The 22,729-nt window shown below is 44.4% G+C and overlaps 1 protein-coding gene across 2 annotated transcripts in view; it reads left to right on the forward strand.

Annotated features, from left to right (window-relative positions):
• Nucleotides 1-22,729, forward strand: part of DNAH11 (dynein axonemal heavy chain 11) — a 561,376-nt gene that overhangs the window by 150,714 nt on the left and 387,933 nt on the right. For both annotated transcript variants that reach the window (XM_063921780.1, XM_063921778.1), the window contains 5 exons: nt 10,280-10,396; nt 12,764-12,901; nt 13,007-13,125; nt 16,966-17,161; nt 20,317-20,421. In XM_063921780.1, coding sequence (XP_063777850.1) covers nt 10,280-10,396; nt 12,764-12,901; nt 13,007-13,125; nt 16,966-17,161; nt 20,317-20,421 — 675 coding nt within the window. The remainder of the gene's footprint in view (nt 1-10,279; nt 10,397-12,763; nt 12,902-13,006; nt 13,126-16,965; nt 17,162-20,316; nt 20,422-22,729) is intronic.

Genomic DNA, 22,729 nt, shown 5'->3' on the forward strand with positions numbered 1-22,729 from the left:
TTTTTCACAATTATAACCCTATTGTTGTCTTCTGCTTTGTAGAACATGCTTACAGTGACAACCTATTGTACACACAAACAAACAAAAAAAATATATTGGAGAAAATAATCCAATCCAAGGATACATCCCAATCTGCTTCACCCAGTGAAGCTTTGACTACTTAACAATAGCCCTCTTCCCCGTCCCCAACCCCTTTTGGGCTCTTTTCGGGCAGTTTAATTTAATATTTGTTTTTAAAACTCACCCCATTCACAGTACAGTTTGGGGAAATCATCATCTGGAATACTTGGGTGTTGTTTTTTTCTATATAATGATATTTTTTTCTTGCCATTTGGAACACCATGCTCAAAGGCACTAAATTACATTTATCAATCACATTTTCCTTTCTCAACAATATCAATGACATGCCTTCTTTGTACATGTTTGCAGAGCTTTTCACATAACAACACAACGTCTTTTGCCATTCTGGTTTTCAGACCTCTCTGAATAATGTTTTTAGATACATGTTAAATCAGAGATCCTCCACTTGGTCCATATCATGGACTTTATTCATTGGGGTCCAGATTCCTCCAATTAGTGGGAACTTCTAGTGGTCTGCTACTGCAAATCTGTTGGTATACTGCAGAGGTACGGATCCTATGGAGTTGTATGAAATAACACTTGGCTCTTCATTGGTAGAACATATGGCAGTTCAATCATTTCAGTCAATGACTTGGGTTCTTTCCTTCCTCCAGTGCACATTCATATTTAGTGCAAAGCAGCGTTGGTCCTGACTGAAGGAGAAGTACTGGTATCTGACTGAATTGATCAAATGATGAAGGTCCCAAGAGCTAGCCCTCACCAAAGAACTAGTATGGGTCCTCTGCTCCCCTGACCTATTCCCTAAGCATTGCACGCCTAATCTATCTCACACGATATAAGATGTTTGCCGTTTTGTTGTTACTGTTGACAGCCCTTATTGTTTTACTATAGACTGTACAATAAAAGGTTTTCTTTAAAAAACAAGTAAAAAAAATAAATAATAACTAGAATGGTAAATGGGGCTTATAATTTCTTCTGTGACAACTCCATTTTAAGAAAGAGCTGTCTGATGCTGCTTGTTCTTCTTATGCTGTGTAGAAGGTTAAATAGGAAAACAAGTAACGAGTTTTTACCATTGTCACATAGCTAGTAGGCTTTGGTTTATCAGTATATCTTTACACGTCACACTACAATGTGTGATCTCAATGCCTAATTCATGTTTGTACACAAATGCAATTGTAATTGTGATTCTCTAGGCTACGGAACTCCTAATGTTAGCAAGTGAAGCTGCCGCCCAGTAATGTAAATAGCCTCCCACCGACGCCATCACAATCTCATTTGCAATTGCTTACACATTCACAGCCTATATGCAAAAACGAGGAACATCAGGGCTGAGGGTTGGTCTATGGCTACGCAGACTGGACACAACAGTAGTGAAGCAAGAGATTGAGTCTGCCTGCACCGCAAGGAATAATTTTGAATAATAACAATAAACCAACAGTTTCAGATAATCATAGGCATCATATGGTTAGAAGAATTGTATATACGTTGGTGGTGCACCCCAGAGGTGTTAATATAGTTGCAAAAAAAGAAAGAGAGTTGTCCCTACAAAGAAATAGGGAACAAAAGAAAAAAGCCTCTTTGTGGGGGCACTCTTTCAAAATTTTATATAATGTTTAAAAATACATTTTAATTCAATAAATTTAAAATTATGTGTATAGAAGAAGGGAAAAATGTACCTATTGGTACAACCCTATTGAGAAAGAACAATCATGATTCTGTGGTGAATCCAATATAACATACTCCTCCAATATAACAATGTATCTAAAATTGAACAGTTTGTAGCAGCCTCTATATCAAGTGATATGTCTGAGAGTACAGATAGAAATCCCTGTACTCTTGACACAGGATGCAATTTAATAGATTAATTGCCTTGAGCAATACTTATGGAGGGAAATTAATTAATTAGATGCTAGGTGAAAAGTATAGACAAATAAAGTAGTTGTTAAGTAGGCAAAGGCATGGTACTTGTTATCCAGACCATTAGCTAAAACACCGCAATAAATTCAGGTTATATAAACATGACAGAGGTATCTTAATTGATATCTTCGTTAATCTAATTATAGATAAATAGTAATAATCAGTGTTGATAGCCACACAAGAAAACGACCTGTGTATGTAGATAGTCTGGCACGTACATAGAATACAATACAATTGCTTAATGATCTAAGGATAAGTACCCAATTATTTCAACAAGTACCTGATAAGCAGGCTCAGCAGCAGTAATGGAGATTGATTTGTATACTTGCAGATTTCTATCAATAAACTAGCATTAATATGGAGAGACAGTGATAGTACCCGTGCCGTTCGTCCGCTAACTTCTGCTGCCTTCCCATATGTGAAAATCGCCACAGTGAATGGGAGGTGAGAGAGTCAGCGGCCGGAACGGGTATGAAGAAAGAAAGTGGCGTTACTTGCTGTTGTCGGGAACAGAGAGGGGTGACCCTGGTAACAATTTGTCATTGCAGGGAAAACCCACTCCCGTCCCGCAATGAGTGCGCGCCGAAATACCTATTAGAGTGATGTATAGTCCTCCTGATGTGCTGGGTTGCTGCCGTAGGTTTGGTGAACAAGCCCGGCTAGGGTGAAACGTACGTCCAGCTTCAGTCTCATACTGACGTCACTTTGACGTCCTTTCCGGGATTCCCGTGAAGCGCACACGGGCCCGGACTCGTAGGCAACCAGGGACATGTATCAAACCTACGGCAGCAACCCAGCACATCAGGAGGACTATACACCACTCTTATAGGTATTTCGGCGCGCACTCATTGCGGGACGGGAGTGGGTTTTCCCTGCAATGACAAATTGTTACCAGGGTCACCCCTCCCTGTTCCCGACAACAGCAAGTAACGCCACTTTCTTTCTTCATACCCGTTCCGGCCGCTGACTCACCTCCCATTCACTGTGGCGATTTTCACATATGGGAAGGCAGCAGAAGTTAGCGGACGAACGGCACGGGTACTATCACTGTCTCTCCATATTAATGCTAGCTTATTGATAGAAATCTGCAAGTATACAAATCAATCTCCATTACTGCTGCTGAGCCTGCTTATCAGGTACTTGTTGAAATAATTGGGTACTTATCCTTAGATCATTAAGCAATTGTATTGTATTCTATGTACGCGCCAGACTATCTACATACACAGGTCGTTTTCTTGTGTGGCTATCAACACTGATTATTACTATTTATCTATAATTAGATTAACGAAGATATCAATTAAGATACCTCTGTCATATTTATATAACCTGGATTTATTGCGGTGTTTTAGCTAATGGTCTGGATAACAAGTACCATGCCTTTGCCTACTTAACAACTACTTTATTTGTCTATAATTTTCACCTAGCATCTAATTAATTAATTTCCCTCCATAAGTATTGCTCAAGGCAATTAATCTATTAAATTGCATCCTGTGTCAAGAGTACAGGGATTTCTATCTGTACTCTCAGACATATCACTTGATATAGAGGCTGCTACAAACTGTTCATTATTAGATACATTGTTATATTGGAGGAGTATGTTATATTGTATTCACCACAGAATCATGATTGTTTTTTCTCAATAGGGTTGTACCAATAGGTACATTTTCCCCTTCTTCTATACACATAATTTTAAATTTATTGAATTAAAATGTATTTTTAAACATTATATAAAATTCTGAAAGAGTGCCCCCACAAAGAGGCTTTTTTCTTTTCTCTGACGTCCTAGTGGATGCTGGGAACTCCGTAAGGACCATGGGGAATAGACGGGCTCCGCAGGAGACTGGGCACTCTAAAGAAAAGATTAGGTACTATCTGGTGTGCACTGGCTCCTCCCTCTATGCCCCTCCTCCAGACCTCAGTTAGAATCTGTGCCCGGCCAGAGCTGGGTGCTCCTAGTGGGCTCTCCAGAGCTTACTAGTAAAGAAAGTATTTATTAGGTTTTTTATCTTCAGTGAGCTTCTGCTGGCAACAGACTCACTGCTACGTGGGACTAAGGGGAGAGAAGCAAACCTACCTGCTTGCAGCTAGCTTGTGCTTCTTAGGCTACTGGACACCATTAGCTCCAGAGGGTTCGAACACAGGCACCTGTCCTCGATCGTCCGTTCCCGGAGCCGCGCCGCCGTCCCCCTTGCAGAGCCAGAAGAACAGAAACTAGAAGACGACGAAATCGGCGGCTGAAGACTCCTGTCTTCATTAAGGTAGCGCACAGCACCGCAGCTGTGCGCCATTGCTCCCAGCACACTTACACACTCCGGTCACTGTAGGGTGCAGGGCGCTGGGGGGGGGGGGGGGGACGCCCTGGGCTGCAATTGAAGTACCTTTGGCATAAAAATACATATATACAGTCTAGCACTGTATATATGTAAAAACCCCCGCCATTATTTTACACTGAAAGCGGGACAGAAGCCCGCCACTGAGGGGGCGGGGCCTTCTTCCTCAGCACACCAGCGCCATTTTTTCTTCACAGCTCCGCTGGAAGGCAGCTCCCCAGGCTCTCCCCTGCAGTATCCAGGTACAAGACGGGTTAAAAAGAGAGGGGGGCACATAAATTTAGGCGCAAAGAATACAAAAAAAGCAGCTATTGGGTATATCACTTATTAGTAGTGAAAATCCGTGTGTTATATAGCGCTGTGGTGTGTGCTGGCATACTCTCTCTCTGTCTCCCCAAAGGACTTTGTGGGGTCCTGTCCTCAGTCTGAGCATTCCCTGTGTGTGTGTGCGGTGTGTCGGTACGGCTGTGTCGACATGTTTGATGAGGAAGGTTACGTGGAGGCGGAGCAAGGGCAGATAAGTTTGGTATCGCCCCCGTCGGGGCCGACACCTGATTGGATGGATATGTGGAAGGTCTTAAATGACAATGTAAACTCCTTACATAAAAGGTTTGATGACGCTGCAGCCTTGGGACAGCCGGGGTCTCAGCCCGCGCCTGCCCAGGCGACTCAGAAACCGTCAGGGGCTCATAAACGCCCTCTATCTCAGATGGTTGACACAGATGTCGACACGAAGTCCGACTCCAGTGTCGACGATGATGAGGCACATTTACAGTCTAAAATGACCAAGGCCATCCGATACATGATTATTGCAATGAAAGATGTATTACACATTTCTGAGAGTAACCCGGTTAATACCAAGAGGGTTTATATGTTTGGGGAGAAAAAGCAGCCAGTGACTTTTCCCCCATCTGATGAATTAAATGAATTGTGTGAAGAAGCGTGGAGTTCCCCTGATAAGAAATTAGTGATTTCTAAGAGATTACTGATGGCGTACCCTTTCCTGCCAACGGACAGGTTACGTTGGGAAACATCCCCTAGGGTGGACAAGGCGCTGACACGCTTATCTAAAAAGGTGGCCCTGCCGTCTCAGGATACGGCCGCCCTAAAGGAGCCTGCAGATAGAAAGCAGGAAGCTATCCTGAAGTCAGTGTATACACACTCTGGTACTCTACTGAGACCTGCTATTGCTTCAGCCTGGATGTGTAGTGCTGTAGCAGCGTGGACAGATACTCTGTTAGACGACATAGATTCCCTCGACAGAGATACTGTTTTGCTAACCCTGGGCCATATCAAAGACGTCGTCTTATATATGCGAGATGCTCAGAGGGACATTTGCCTGCTGGGCTCTAGAATTAATGCTATGTCCATTTCTGCCAGGAGGGTCTTATGGACTCGGCAATGGACAGGAGATGCTGATTCTAAAAAAACACATGGAGGTTTTGCCTTATAAGGGTGAGGAATTGTTTGGGGACGGTCTGTCGGACCTCGTGTCTACAACGACAGCTGGAAAGTCCACTTTCTTGCCTCAGGTTTCCTCACAGCCTAAGAAAGCACCGTATTATCAAATGCAGTCCTTTCGTTCCCAAAAAGGCAAGAGGGTCAGGGGTGCATCCTTTCTTGCCAGAGGCAGGGGTGTAGAGGTAAGAAGCTGCACCATGCAGTCAGTTCCCAGGAACAAAAGTCCTCCCCTGCTTCCACTAAGTCCACCGCATGACGGTGGGGCTCCAAAGGCGGAGCCAGGTGCGGTGGGGGCGCGTCTCCGAAACTTCAGCAGCCAGTGGGTTCGCTCACAGGTGGATCTCTGGGCTATACAAATTGTATCTCAGGGATACAAGCTGGAATTCGAAGCGACTGCCCCACGCCATTACCTCAAATCAGCCTTGCCAGCTTCCCCCATGGAAAGGGAGGTAGTGCTGGCGGCAATTCACAAGCTGTACCTCCAGCAAGTGATTGTCAGGGTCCCCCTCCTTCAACAGGGAAGGGGTTACTATTCCACAATGTTTGTGGTACCGAAACCGGACGGTTCGGTGAGACCCATTCTGAATTTAAAGTCCTTGAACACTTATATAAAGAAATTCAAGTTCAAAATGGAATCGCTCAGAGCGGTTATTGCAAGCCTGGAAGAGGGGGATTTTATGGTGTCGCTGGACATCAAAGATGCTTACTTGCATGTCCCCATTTACCCACCTCACCAGGAGTACCTCAGATTTGTGGTACAGGACTGTCATTACCAGTTCCAGACGTTCCCGTTTGGCCTGTCCACGGCACCGAGATTATTTACCAAGGTAATGGCCGAAATGATGATACTCCTTCGGCAGAAGGGAGTTATAATTATCCCGTACTTGGACGATCTCCTCATAAAGGCGAGGTCCAGGGAGCAGTTGTTGATCAGCGTAGCACTCTCTCAGGAAGTGTTGCAACAGCACGGCTGGATTCTGAATGTTCCAAAGTCGCAGCTGATTCCTACGACGCGTCTGCTTTTCCTGGGCATGATTCTGGACACAGAACAGAAGAAGGTGTTTCTCCCGGTGGAGAAGGCCCAGGAATTAGCATCTCTGGTCAGGGACATCCTGAAATCAAAACAGGTATCGGTGCATCACTGCACGCGAGTCCTGGGAAAGATGGTGGCTTCATACGAAGCCATTCCCTTCGGCAGGTTCCATGCGAGGATCTTTCAGTGGGATCTGTTGGACAAGTGGTCCGGATCGCATCTTCAGATGCATCGGCTGATCACCCTGTCCCCAAGGGCAAGGGTGTCTCTTCTGTGGTGGCTGCAGAGTGCTCACCTTCTCGAGGGCCGAAGGTTCGGCATACAGGACTGGGTCCTAATGACCACGGATGCAAGCCTCCGAGGATGGGGGACAGTCACTCAGGGAAGAAACTTCCAAGGGCTGTGGTCAAGTCTGGAGACTTCTCTACACATAAATATACTGGAATTAAGGGCCATTTGCAACGCCCTGAGTCAAGCAGAGCCCCTGCTTCGAAACCGGTCAGTGCTGATTCAGTCAGACAACATCACGGCGGTCGCCCATGTAAACTGCCATGGCGGCACAAGCAGCAGGATGGCAATGGCGGAAGCCACAAAGATTCTTCGATGGGCGGAGAATAACGTGCAAGCACTGTCAGCAGTGTTCATTCCGGGAGTGGACAACTGGGAAGCAGACTTCCTCAGCAGACACGACCTCCACCCGGGAGAGTGGGGACTTCATCAAGAAGTTTTCCAACTGATTGCAAACCGATGGGAACTGCCACAGGTGGACATGATGGCGTCCCGCCTCAACAAAAAGCTAAAAAGATATTGCGCCAGGTCAAGGGACCCTCAGGCGATAGCTGTGGACGCCCTAGTGACACCGTGGGTGTACCAGTCGGTATATGTGTTTCCTCCTCTTCCTCTCATACCAAAAGTACTGAGAATAGTAAGAAAGAGAGGAATAAGAACAATACTCATTGTTCCGGACTGGCCAAGAAGGACTTGGTACCCGGAACTGCAAGAAATGCGCACAGAGGACCCATGGCCTCTGCCTCTCAGACAGGACCTGCTGCAACAAGGGCCCTGTCTGTTCCACGACTTACCGCGGCTGCGTTTGACGGCATGGTGGTTGAACGCCGGATCCTAGCGGAAAAAGTATTTCCGGATGAAGTTATTCCTACGCTGATAAAGGCTAGGAAAGACGTGACAGCAAAGCATTATCACCGTATATGGCGAAAATATGTTGCTTGGTGTGAGGCCAGGAAGGCCCCTACAGAGGAATTCCAACTGGGTCGTTTCCTGCACTTCCTACAGTCAGGGGTGACTATGGGCCTAAAATTGGGGTCCATAAAGGTCCAGGTTTCGGCCCTATCCATTTTCTTTCAAAAAGAACTGGCTTCACTGCCTGAGGTTCAGACATTTGTTAAGGGAGTGCTGCATATTCAGCCCCCTTTTGTGCCACCAGTGGCACCTTGGGATCTTAACGTTGTGTTGGATTTCCTGAAATCCCACTGGTTTGAGCCACTTAAGACCGTGGAACTGAAGTATCTCACGTGGAAGGTGGTCATGCTGTTGGCCTTATCATCGGCTAGGCGTGTGTCGGAATTGGCAGCTTTGTCATGTAAAAGCCCATATCTGATCTTCCATATGGACAGGGCAGAATTGAGGACTCGTCCCCAATTTCTCCCAAAGGTGGTGTCCTCGTTTCATTTGAACCAACCTATTGTGGTGCCTGCGGCTACTCGGGACTTGGAGGACTCCAAGTTGCTGGACGTAGTCAGGGCTTTGAAAATATATGTTTCCAGAACGGCTGGAGTCAGGAAGACTGACTCGCTGTTTATCTTGCATGCACCCAACAAGCTGGGTGCTCCTGCTTCAAAGCAAACTATTGCTCGCTGGATCTGTAGCACGATTCAGCAGGCTCATTCTGCGGCTGGATTGCCGCATCCAAAATCAGTAAAAGCCCATTCCACAAGGAAGGTGGGCTCTTCTTAAGCGGCTGCCCGAGGGGTCTCTGCTTTTACAGCTTTGCCGAGCGGCTACTTGGTCGGGTTCAAACACATTTGCAAAGTTCTACAAGTTTGATACCCTGTCTGAGGAGGACCTTGTGTTTGCTCATTCGGTGCTGCAGAGTCATCCGCACTCTCCCGCCCGTTTGGGAGCTTTGGTATAATCCCCATGGTCCTTACGGAGTTCCCAGCATCCACTAAGACGTCAGAGAAAATAAGAATTTACTCACCGGTAATTTTATTTCTCGTAGTCCGTAGTGGATGCTGGGCGCCCGTCCCAAGTGCAGACTTTCTGCAATACGTGTATATAGTTATTGCTTAACTAAGGGTTATTGTTATGAGCCATCCGTTGAGTGAGGCTCAGTTGTTGTTCATACTGTTAACTGGGTAAAGGTATCACAAGTTGTACGGTGTGATTGGTGTGGCTGGTATGAGTCTTACCCTGGATTCAAAATTTCCTTTCCTTGTAATGTCAGCTCTTCCGGGCACAGTTTCCCTAACTGAGGTCTGGAGGAGGGGCATAGAGGGAGGAGCCAGTGCACACCAGATAGTACCTAATCTTTTCTTTAGAGTGCCCAGTCTCCTGCGGAGTCTGTCTATTCCCCATGGTCCTTACGGAGTTCCCAGCATCCACTACGGACTACGAGAAATAGAATTACCGGTGAGTAAATTCTTATTTTGTTCCCTATTTCTTTGTAGGGACAACTCTCTTTTTTTGCACAACAGTAGTGACTCAGATGCTATGTTTTAGCACGTATGCGCTCGCAGCTGACGGTAGATACACGCCCCAGAACAGCCATGACATGTCAGCGTTTTGCCAACCACTCCTTATTAACACTCCTTTTAAGCCTCCCAAACGGTCACTTCCGGTCAATCACTTTTCCATAAAATCCTTATTGCGAGCAAGATCGCAGCTGCCCCTTCGTACATGCGCAGTCTGCCGATAATGGCCCTGTTGTGTGATAATTGCCCATTGCGTACAAACCAGTCGTAGAGGCAGGTTGGAACATGTTGCTCTGTTGTTAATACGTATTATGTTGCAATATTTATTCTATTAGGACACTTTTGGGTATTATTCTGATAGGCCCCAGACATCTACCATTAATTGGGGCAGTTATGATGATTGGGTCTGGTCACTGGCAAAATCCAACATGTTGGAAATCCTTGATTCGCAGATTCCGACCCAAAAATGATCAGAATAGGCGAGTTGGGGATTTTTATCATGCTGTGTTGTACAGATTCCCCGACAAAGCACAGATCATGCAGATCATATTGGCATAGGGGAATCGGAGAATAGCCCAGTAGATGTATGGCCCGTATTACCCTCTCCTTCTTGACGTAAACTAGAACTTGGCAGAGTAACTGACAGTACATCTGCAAACCCATGACAATGTTATTAAAATGATACAGTACCTTTTGAAATGAATGACTTTGTAATTGCATAACTTTCTTGTGCCCTTTCACAGGAGTTTGAACATGATTATACAGAGTTCTTGGCCAAAGTATTGGATCTTGAGACCCAGATTGCAACAATGATATGCCTCGCTTTCAAAGACTGTTCTGGTTTAGAATCTGCATTTAAGGTTCCGTATGTTACGTTTTCAAAACTTGATGAATGTTCGTTAAGTTACTGATATGGTATGGACTAGTTTTTGTACACTATCTTAGGCCAGGTACACACTACAGCGATGTCGGTGCTATAAACCATCTACTCGCTATGTATGTACCCGTGATTTGCACGCTTCCTCGGTCGTTCGTGTATTTTTCCGGTTGGCCCTGTTGCAGGGCCAACGGAAGATATTAATAGTGACCTGATGCGGTGCAAATGAAGAACATAACAATATGTTGTTCCATCCTTCATATATGTACATTCAGTCACCGCTGGTCTGGCCCGAAGGGAATTCAGCCCGACCATCAGGACGATTGGCCGTCTCCCAGGTGTATACCTGGCTTATACATAGCATAACTGCAGTAAGTACATACACCATACCCCCTAACGTAGTGCTATTGTAAAGAGGGACTTAGGGTAATTTAGAGGGCGTGGTCTATCGGATAGGGATGTGACCTCGTGGGAATGCTGTGATCATGAGTCACACCCCTGTTTTCATCACTGTAGTGACATGCCCAGCGCTCTGTGAGCTGCTGGCCACGTTCCCTGTCTCTCTCTCCTGGTGAATAACAGCACCTGTGCCTCCTAACTCCCCTCCCCATGGCTGGACACTGCTGTCTGCAAAATGGGACTGTCCCACTAAAATCGGGACAGTTGGGAGGATTGTATAGACTATAAAAGGTAATTATGCTAACACCTGTAAGCAGCATTATTTCCTAGTCTATTTCTCAGTAGCCCTGCTGAGCTGGGATCGCGATGGTTGTCCTCGGTGTTGGGCCATGACAGGCAGCTGCTGCTCTTATAGGGATGTAGTTAGCATCTTGATGATCAAAATGTCGACAAGCTAAATCCAGACCCCAGACACCATCATGCTGACCGCTGTAAAATTACACTTAAAGCATACTTGGCAGTACAAGTATAATTATGGTTATGTATGAACTGTAGGTGAAGCTAAAAGTTATAACAGGCAAGCTGTACATTGGATAGTGGCAGGGTTAGTAAAACGTGTCATTCTATTATGCAATAACGCTGTTTCATGACTGCCATCATTGTGTGCCTTGTGGTAAGTTGCGTACGTTTGAGTGTGGAAGGTGTGTTGTCCGGCATAGACCCCCTCAGTGGTGACTGAAATTTCTGACTGTTTTGTGGCTAAATAAACCTCACTAGTAAAAGTACTAATTGATTGTGTGTCTGCCTTGTAGTTGGTTAGTGGATGGAGACGTGGGGTAGTGTGAAAACACATACAAATGTACATCATGCTCCAGCACTTCCTTGATATGGTTCATGCAAATATTGTTTCACAAAATAGCACTCTAGTTTATTCCCCTACATTGTTGTGTTAGTACACATAAACGGGTGGTCTTCAGTATGCCGAATGTCGGGATCCCGGCGCACAGTATACCGGCGCTGGAATCCCGACACCCAGCATACCGACACATATTCTCCCTCGTGGGGGTCCACGACCCCCCTGGAGGGAGAATAACCGTGCCTGCAGCGTGGCGAGCGCAGCGATCCCGCAAGGGGCTCCTTTGCGCTCGCCACGCTGTCAGTATGCCGGCGGTCGGGCTCCCAGCGCCGATATGCTGGTCGCCGGGAGCCCGAGCGCCGGCATACCGTACTACACCCCACATAAACAGGCATATGTATATGTGTATGAACATACACTGTACAGGACACTGTTGTCTATTGAAGATAACCAGTGCGTTTTCTTTATGCTTCTGTTTGGCCAGAAAGTAGATCAAGCAGCAGAGAGCAGTTCCTGCAACCTCAGCTGGCAGTAATAGTAATAATAGTTAGCAGGGAATTCAATTACAGACGATTTATTCCACCTGGCCGAATTAATGCGGCAACAGATACACTATACGGCAGCCCGATCTTGCAGAACACTGGGGCAGATGTATTAAGCCTGGATAAGTGATAAAGCAGTGATAAGTGCAAGGTGATAACGCACTAGCCAATCATAATGGTTTAAAAAATGGCAGTTAGGAGCTGATTGGTTGGTGTGTTAATACGTTCCACTTACCACTGCTTTATCACTTCTCCAGGCTTAATACATCTACCCCACTGTTTGCTACCCTGTGCACTTTTGAGCAAATCTGATATTAATCCAGACGGGCAAAGGGTGGGAGATGCATTGCCGGCGTTTAAATGCCTCGGCAACAGCAGTTTGCACCCTTCTTCTGCAATGGAATTCCCCCGCATTGTGTGAGGTTGTAAACCCCTTACAATTACCATTTGCTGCTACTTTATGGTATAGAGACATTTTGATATAGTCTTCTATAGAGCGCTAACAATCTCTGATGCTTAAATGAGGATATTTAACGCTCCTGACTGTTTGCAGCTGCTGGCCATCTCTGGCTATTTCCTGGAAAGACGGGCCATTTTGGATATTTTCAGCCCAAACTATTTAATACTCCTCCAAATGTACAGCGAAGAGCTTGATAAATGCAAGCAGTTATACGATGAGCATATTAAACAGGTTTGTTACAAATCTACCCTGTAAAAATAACGGCATGCATTTATAATAAATCTTGTGTATTATTGTATCACATTCTTTTTTTTTTTTTTTTTTCATTTCACATAGATGGAAACCTGTGTTGTGCACAAAAATATGCCAGTCATTTCCGGCATATTGAAATGGACGAAGGAACTTAAGGACCGAATTCAAACAATGTGGTCAAATTTCAGATTTATCCAGCACGAGTAAGACCCAGAATCCTCTGTCTTTCTATACAAATCCACAGTTTACATGCGAAGATCGTGAAATTTGGTATATGAGCGTATTAAAACACGCCGGAGGCAACTAAAACAATTGGAAATCCCTAGCACCCCTAGAGGACGGGTCAGAGTATATCAGGAGACAGCATAACTCCGGAATTGCTGGACCCATGTACTCCAAAATTGGTACACATATGCCTTACACTCTGGAAACAAACACTGTAGGGGGAAGACACTCCTAGCACCCCTAGGGGTGAGTCAGCAGCACTGAGTATTTCAGCAGACGGCATAACTCTAGAATGTCTGTAGCAGTGTACACCAAACTTGGTACACATATGACTTTCACTGTGGGGGTCAGACCCCCCTAGCACCCCTAGGGGTAGGACAGCAGCACAGAGTATGCCAGCAGACAGCATAACTGTGGAATGCCTGGACCAATTTACAACAGACATGGTACACATATGACTTACAAGCTGGAAACAAACACTGTGGGGGTAAGACACCCCTAGCACCCCCAGGGACGAGGCAGCAGCACAGAGTTTTTCAGCAGACAGCATAACTCTGGAATGCCTGGAGCGATTTACACCAAACTTCCTACACATATGACTTACACTATGGGAACAAACACTGCGGGGGTAACACACCACTAGCTCCCCTAGGAGTGGGCCAGCAGCACAGAGTATATCAGGACATGCATGATATGTCTGTTATGACAGGGCTGCATGTGACAGGGTCAGTGACATGATGTGAGGAGGGGAATGCAGGTGGCACAAACCCACACTGAGAGTTGTATAGTGGAAGTAGCAGGGTCCCCCAGCAGCACAGAGTATATCAGGAGATACATAATGTGCTGCGCTATACTAGAAACTGTAAAAAGATCGATCATTTCACAGGGGCACTGACATGATGTGAGGAGGGTATTGGAGGCAGCAGAAAGCCACAGACTGAGAGTTGTATAGTGCGAAGAGCAGGGTCCCTTAGGGGACCGAAAAGGAGTTCGGCCACTACACAAAGTGCGTCAGGGAAGCAAGATATGCCTGTATACTAGATCTCCAACCAATGTAAATTAACGAACAACTATCATTTTCATTTACCATCATTCAGCTATCTACAATGTTATTTATACTGTGTGTTTAATATTTTAATTTATTTTTGTAAAAAGACATTCTTAAAATCCCAGGCAACGGTGGGTACTCCAGCTAGTGTATATACAGTATATCTAGACAGACACATCATCAGCTGGTCTAGGGCCAGTAGGATACGCACAGCCTCATTTAGCCTGACTCTTGAGTCAGATGCTGCATTGTCCGTGTGTGCATCTTTTGCCTGCCTGGCATCTGCGACTTTATGCTAATGTTGCTACAAGCCCTTCCGTGGTGTACCTCTGAATGTGCAAGGCCTAAGATGCCCACTTTCACACTCTGAAATACCATCTGTTGCACCTTTAAATGCACCAAGTGATTAATTTGCGCATGTGCCGTTTATAGATTTATGCCAGGCAGTGATGAGCACTAGCAAGTAGCAATGCTTGGTTGAGACACTGCCCGGGTATCCATCTGTGCGGCGTGATGTCAGAGGTCATGCTGCATAGCCTCATGATTGCCCGCCCCTTCAGCCCCACCCATCTGCATAAGGACTGCAGCACAGCAGTTCCCAGCCGAGCAGCACGTGGCATGGGTTCTAAAGTGTCAATTCCGATTATCCCGAGAATCCCAAGATTGAGAGTTTTTCAATCCCGAATCCTGAAATTTTAAAAAAATGGTCCAGGATTGATCTCCCTAATCGAAACTCAACAGCCGAAAAGCTAGGTGCAGATTCTCCATAAGAGTGTGGCCTTCAGTCTACGCAATAATTTGTCTGAGCCCACAACCATTTCTACAACACGCCCGCATTACTCCCATTGCATGTCCATAAGACACATCTCTGTGTCTCTGAATAGCCAGCTGTCAATCACTTGCCATAGGTGGCCATTACATTTTCAGTGCAATTCTTAGTCCATGCATCTTAATTGATACTGCAACTTTGTACGCACACATCTTTGACTTATGTGCGGTGTCACAGGCATCAAAAGTTGGCTGCAGGGGGTGCGGGTTGCACCCAGGTGTCACACTCAATGGGGATAACACCAAAATGCTGACTGCTCCTCAGTGACAGAAGCCAAGGGCTTCAGTGTGAGATTATCTTGCAGCAACCCGGCTCCTGTCACTGAGAAGGAGACGGCGTTGCAGACACTAGTCTCTGGGGGAAGGCAGCTCAGCATCTCTGGGGATTCTGGGCATGCCCTGGAGTAATGTAACTGGGGAGCTTTCGCTAGGCCACACCCTCCCTGTGACGTCATTGGTGACTCTGTGATGCCCCACCCTTTCTGTGAGGCAGCACCCCTTTTCCGAGCGCATGCCGGAGACACTATTGTCCATGCAGGTATCACCGAGCCCGGTAACGCCAAACTTTTTCAACCCTTCAACGCATGCACAGTTGAAAAACTTTGCCCATTTTGGTGAATATCGCCATTGAATCCGACTGAAAATCCAGTCCATAGGGTCCTTCTGGAATGTTGGGTTGAATATAGCTCGCACCTCATGGAGATTTGAAGTTGCCTTATAAATAGCGTAGCAGTTTCTGTTAATTACCAAATCTGGCTGTCAGCTGTTGAATTAAGCAATACTTAATTAGGTTAGCATGAGTCTAATAATGTAAGGAAACGAGACCACAACAACGACAATGAAAATAATAAGATTTACACTACAGTATACTCTGCTTCAGGGAAGGCTCCTCAACAATGGTACAAATTATCACCAAGGAGCCCCACACCTTATTCATCTTTTCAGCAGCTGACAGTCTTGAATTTCTTGGCGCTGCCTTATGCAGCCCAAGAAGAAGCTTTGTCTATGTTATTTATACACTCAAATCATATAATATTACATTGCAAATAAACACACATGTTACATAATAAAACAATTGACAATCTAACTGGATATTTGATTATTTAACATGAGTTAAATGTACTATGTTTACTCTAAGTTCACAACAGGCAAATAACAAATGGACAACTTTACAATCCGTGATCTGATCATTCATACTTACCTCCTCCAAACTGTACAGTAAACTTATGTACACACGGCAAGGAGCAGCGTTGCAGATTGTTTGCCCTTAAATCTGATTAGCCAGTGACATATATTCATTTTTTTAATTACTACAAAAGTGACCTCAGTCTGCCCATCCTGCCCGCACCCCTGCTCCCCTTCTCTCTGCTGCTTTGTTCGGCCCTGCTTTGTCCCATCTCACCAAATATGTTAGTGGCGGTCTATTGGGCTAATTCAGACGTTGACGTTGTCTCAATTTTCACACAGTTTCCCGATGGTTGGAGGGCTGCGCATACGTCAGAAACGCAGTGTTTATGTTCCTCCATACAGCAGTGGTAACTGACAGTGCCCCGTGAGCCGCAGCAAGATTGCCATGCTGCAGCTATTTGGGAGTGGCGATGGGGAGCGTTGCAGGGAACGGGCAAGTCGGCCCCATTTTCTGGGCGTACCGAAGCCAGTGGATGTGTCCTCGGATGTAGTTTCACTGGCCCCAGCAGCATGGATTTGCTGGACATCCTGAGTATGTAATGATGTTCACGCAGGGGGTCCGATGCTGCGTCTTCAGCATCGGATCTGAGAGGCCAGCATTGGGTGTTCTTTTATACAAGACGCCACCTATAGCATTAGTATATATACTCAGATCCTCTGCGACTGAAGACACAGCACCAATTCACCAGGTGTCCGCCACTGAATCAGCTCCAAAGTTAACTTCTCTATACATAACATTTATTATTCTCCGTAGGAGCATGGAAAGTCCAGAAGCCTCGTCCATTTATCAGAAATATATGGAGATGATGACCTTACTGGACCAACATGAGGATTTGGCCTATGAGAAGTGGCTATCTGATGTAGATGACATTTGCAAATTCAATCTAGACCAGCCCCTCATAAAACGTAACCTGGAAGATGGTCTTCTGAGTGTGAATTTCGATCCCAAGGTACTTACACCTCCGTCTTCCATTATCCTGTCTCTGGAAACTGTGTTAGCACATGTCAGAACTTGCAGATGTGAAATGTTACAACGTTTGAGAATTTTAATATCGCCATTTAAATAGAATTCAACTTCAAGAAAAAAACAGCCAGCCACAATATGTTCCTTTTTTTTTATAGATTTTCAGCTTTGTTGTATTATGTGTTCTGTTTTATTAAATTGTACTTTTGATGTATTTTAAAATTACAGGACTTTCTTATAGATTATGGGACTGTTGCTGAGTTTTTACTGTTTTATTTACTAACCGATATTTATATAGCGCACATTTATTCCGCAGCGCGTAGAGTAGAACACAAGGCGGTTTGTGCATGCTCCAGAGCCAACGCTAGGTCTTACACACTCATATCACTGAAGGGGCATAACTGAGTTGTTGCAGGGAGTTCTGGCATGCACAAAGTTTTTGGACATATCAAGGACTGATGATGATCACGACTGCTATGCAACCAAGCATACAGGTGGGGGCCGTCCAGCTACATTCAACTCTTCATCAGTCCCACTTTCGTAGTAAATACTGCCCCACTTTCGTAATAAATGCCGCCGGCACACTTGTCACATTCCATCACTGCTTACTGGCTGACTTTGGTCCTGATTTCTGTATAATTTATTTATTTATTTATTAACAGTTTCTTATATAGCGCAGAAAATTCCGTTGCGCTTTACAATTGGAAATAACAATGCTATAACAAAACTGAGTAATAACAAACAGTCAGAGGTAGGAAGGCCCTGCTCGCAAGCTTACAAACTATAGGGAAATAGGCATGTACAGTATACACAAGGAAAGGTGCTATCTATTGCATAGTTGTCCACCAGATTGCAAAGATTCTTGGTGGGCTGTATGATATGGTCATACAGCAATGATGAACCGGGGTCGAGAGGAAGGGAAAATGAAGAATGAGAAGATATGTGTGGACAGTGCAATTTGATAGGAAGTTTTATGAAAGTTATGTGAGCGGTTCTGGAATTTGATATGCTTGCCTAAAGAGGTGAGTTTTCAGAGAACGCTTAAAGGTTTGGAGACTAGAGGAGAGTTCTGTTGTTCTTGGTAGGGCATTCCACAGAGTGGGTGCAGCCTGATGAAAGTACTGCAATCGTGAGTGGGACCGAGTAATGAGTGTGGATGAGAGACGCAGGTCTTGTGAAGAGCGAAGAGGTCGGGTTGGGAGATATTTTGAAATATGCAAAGTGATGTACGTTGGTGTATTTTGGTTAATGGCCTTGTGTGTGAGTAAAATTATTTTATATTGAATACGGTAGAATACAGGTAACAAGTGGAGGGACTGACAGAATGGATCTGCAGACGATGAACATCTAGCGAGGAAAATTAGCTTCACCACTGCATTCAGAATGGATTGTAGTGGTGAGAGTCTCGTTTTGGGAAGACCAGTTAGGAGACTATTGCAATAATCAATGCGGGAGATAATGAGAGCATGGATTAGAGTCTTAGCAGTGTCTTGTGTAAGGTATGGTCGTATTTTGGATATGTTTTTTAGATGCATGTAACATGATCTTGAGACAGATTGAATGTGGGGAACAAAGGACAGATCAGAGGAACCAAGAAAGGGCTGTGCCTTTAACACCTAGGGATTGTAGTGTTTGTATGAGAAGAGAGTGGTCAACGGTGTCAAATGCAGCAGATAGATGTAGAAGAATTAAGTAGTGAGTAATGGCCTTTAGACTTCGTAGTGACCAAATCATTAACCACTTTAGTCAGTGCTGTCTCTTTGGAGTGTTGGAAACGGAAGCCTGACTGAAGTGGGTCCAATAAAGTGTGTGAGTTAAGAAAGTGTGTGAGTCGAGTGTAGGCAAGTCTCTCAGGTAGCTTAGAGAGACAAGGGAGCTGAGAGGGCGGTAGTTTGGGAGAGCGTTAGGGTCAGAATTTTGTTTTTTAAAATGGGAGTAATCACTGCATGCTTGAAGAGTGAAGGAAAAAATACTAGTAGAGAGAGAGAGATTACAGATGTTAGTTAAGGTAGGGATGAGCACCAGAGACAGAGCTTTACTTATTTGTGAGGGTAATGGATCAAGAGGAGAGGTAGTAGAGAAGCAGGATGAGAAGAGTGATGATAATTAATCTTCATTTGTGAAATCAAATGAAGAGAGAGAGTGCCAGAGGGTTCAGTTAAAGAACGGAGCAGGTCACTGGCTGCCGAAGAGCATATCATTTCATCTCGGATCTTATCAATCTTCTCCTTGAAGTAGGAAGCAAGATCCTGTGCCTTGATAGTGGCTGGTGGGGTAGGTGAGAGAGGATTCAGAAGTGATTCAAATGTATTAAAGAGTTGTTTGGGGTTAGAGGCTTGAGCAGAGATAAGAGTTTGGAAATATGTTTGTTTGGCAGTGTCCAGGGCATTTCTATAAGAGTGGTAGAGAGTCTTATATGTGAGGAAGTCACTTGAAATACGAGATTTACGCCACTGACGTTCAAGTTTACGTGTGAGTTTTTGTAGTTGTCTTGTTAATTTGGAGTGCCATGGTTGACATCTAGGGTAGCTGGAGCCACTTCATCAAGGACTAGTTCTAGAGTCTCGTTCAGGTGTGATACAGCCATCTCAGGAGAGGTGAATGCAGAAATAGGTGAAAGCAGTTGTTGGAGTGAAGTGGAAAGGTCTTGAAGATTAATTGTGTTAATATTTCTGCGGGTTTGGGGGGGATTAGAGGACTTCAGCAACACAGAGTTTGAATTAACGGAGGAGAGCATACAGGTGATAAGGTTGTGATCTGAGAGGGGGAAAGGAGTGTTAGTGAGTTCAGAGACTGAGCATAGTCTGGTGAATACTAGATCAAGGCAGTGGCCCTCCTGATGAATAGAGGAGTTAGTCCACTGGGAGAGGCCAAGAGAGGAGGTTAGAGAGAGTAGTTTGGAGGCATGAACAGCAGATTTTGGACAATCAATAGCAATATTGAAATCACCCATGATAATGGAGATGTCCGAGAATAGGAAAAATCTTCCAGAAATTGTTTGGGATGCCCAGGTGGGCGGTAGATAGCTGCAACACGCAGAGAGAAAGAGTAAACCCTAATGGAATGTACTTCAAATGATGTCTACAGTATGTATGTGTTGGGCATTCTCTAGTCACTAGCTTCATCTAATTCTTTTTGCAGCTAGTCGCAGTGTTACGGGAGGTGAAATATCTTCAAGTACAAAGTCATGCAGATATACCCAAAGCTGCTTTAGGTATCTTTGAAAAGAAAGAAATCCTACATAAAGTAAGTATATATCATATTCAAGTATTTTTACATAGCTACCGTTACCACTGTTTTAGACGTTTGTATCCGTGATTATTATAATATAAATAAAAGCTAGTTTTATGTTGTTGTCTGACCTGTTACTGAGAACAATGTTACCTTTTAAAAGAACTTTTATCTGTGTTGTGTGCACAAATAAGTGCCATTCCTATTTTGTACTATTAGAAACATATTGCTAGGACTCTAGATCTTGAACCTAAAAATACATCACTTTACAGATTACATTACCAAAGCAATTGGTACCAACCAGTGGTGGATTTTACCTAGTGGGTGCAGCCCCAGTAAAATCCGCCAACAGCAGGGACTGATTTGCAGTGTCGGGGAATTCCCATCGGGAGCACTCCCTGCTAATGACATGATGGACAGGCAGTCCCCTGGGACTGCCAGTCCGGACTGCAATAGCAGAGAGCTTCCCATAGGAAGCCACACCCCCATGAAAAGAATCACTTTTTTGTTTTTTGCTGTCCATACTGTATATTTATGTTTATTTGTGCTGTTTTTTTAAACCAGTGTATCTTTATTGGAGCTTGACTAAAGACAAGAAGTGACAAATGTGTAACGAGATCAAGCATTGACGAATCACTTATGTTTAATACAGTATGCATATTGTACTCTTGACAGAAACATGTTTGGACTATATTGAAAATGACAGTTATTACAATCAAAGCAAATAGACTGTCATGTTTAAAAATAATTTGCCCATTAGGGACTCTCTTCCATTGGAATCTAATTAGAATATTCTATTTTTTCCTTTCCTGCTGAACGGAATAATGGCAGCAATAACATTTTCAAAGGCTGTTGGTTAGACATGATGCTATCACAGCAGACCTTGTAGCAGTACAATCCCTGTTTACTGAGTTTGATCGAAACATACGAGACAGAATAATCAGTGTAGATTGTAAGAATTGCGTCTCGCAGCTGGCCATAAACCTAAAATGCACCTAGTTGATCATTGGAATGAATATCTGGTAATGTACAGATGTGTCCTCTTACAGCTTTGCTCTGTGCGCTAAGCATCGCATCTGCAGCATGGTACATCCTGCCACTTACTATGGACATACTAATCACATACATTATGTACTTACATGTGCGATTAGTATCGCATAGGGCAGCTCTCCCAAAAAGAGCTTTCCTTTGCTATGATGAGACTTCTGGCTTGAGGACCGGGAGTCCCTCCGCGCATGTGCAGATGGACGAGGCGGCTGCAGGGGGTGCTGGGAGGGATCCAATTGGATCCCCCCTCAGACCAGCCCAGGTTATTACTACCAGTTCCATCTCCACTCTCGTAGCCCCTACACCTGTCACTCCAACACCCACTAACCACCATATAGCACCCAGACCAACACACACACCTCCACTCACTTGAAGTATCAGTGGTCCCCCACTTATAATCTAGTGACCACTAATTAGTCACAAGTACTTGTTAGATTGGTAGGGGGTAATCACTGTTAATTATTTATACCAGTCTGTCTAACATAACATTTTGCATGCAGATGATTTATTTATCTTAGGAGATAAAACCTAAAATCATATTGGGCAGTTCAGTACTTGGCAATGTGCGGACGCAAACATTAGCGAAAATTGTGGTACCCCAACATCGCTCATATTCCTGCAATTCTGCAAATGCGCGGTATTCATGGCTGCCAGGAGCTAGCATTGCGCAATTTACGGCCAGTGATTCAGAGCTGCCCAACTGTGTGTGTGTGTGTGTGTGTGTATGTATGTGTGTGTATATATATATATATATATATATATATATATAAAAAGGAGATTCTCATGGGAGCTAAACCACCTCAGATGTCACAAACAAATGTGTTTATTTTTAAAAATTTAACAGTAAAATCTGTAACCATATAAAAAAACATCAGTAAAACATACACATGGCTTTGTGCTATAGATGAACAATACAGACTGATAGTTATCTTGATGAATTTTGTATTGATGATATCCACAATTGAATCCAATATCAATTCTTCCAATAAAGCGTTCAGATGTATGTTGAATTCACAAATACGTATTTGTGAATTCAACATACATCTGAACGCTTTATTGGAAGAATTGATATTGGATTCAATTGTGGATATCATCAATACAAAATTCATCAAGATAACTATCAGTCTGTATTGTTCATCTATAGCACAAAGCCATGTGTATGTTTTACTGATGTTTTTTTATATGGTTACAGCTCCCATGAGAATCTCCTTTTTTTATTCCTAATTCTGTGCCTTGTCTGACAGGAGGCATTTCTCAGCGGTACGAGCTTTAATAT

The sequence above is a fragment of the Pseudophryne corroboree genome, chromosome 5 (assembly GCF_028390025.1).
Source record: "Pseudophryne corroboree isolate aPseCor3 chromosome 5, aPseCor3.hap2, whole genome shotgun sequence".
Lineage (NCBI taxonomy): Eukaryota > Metazoa > Chordata > Amphibia > Anura > Myobatrachidae > Pseudophryne > Pseudophryne corroboree.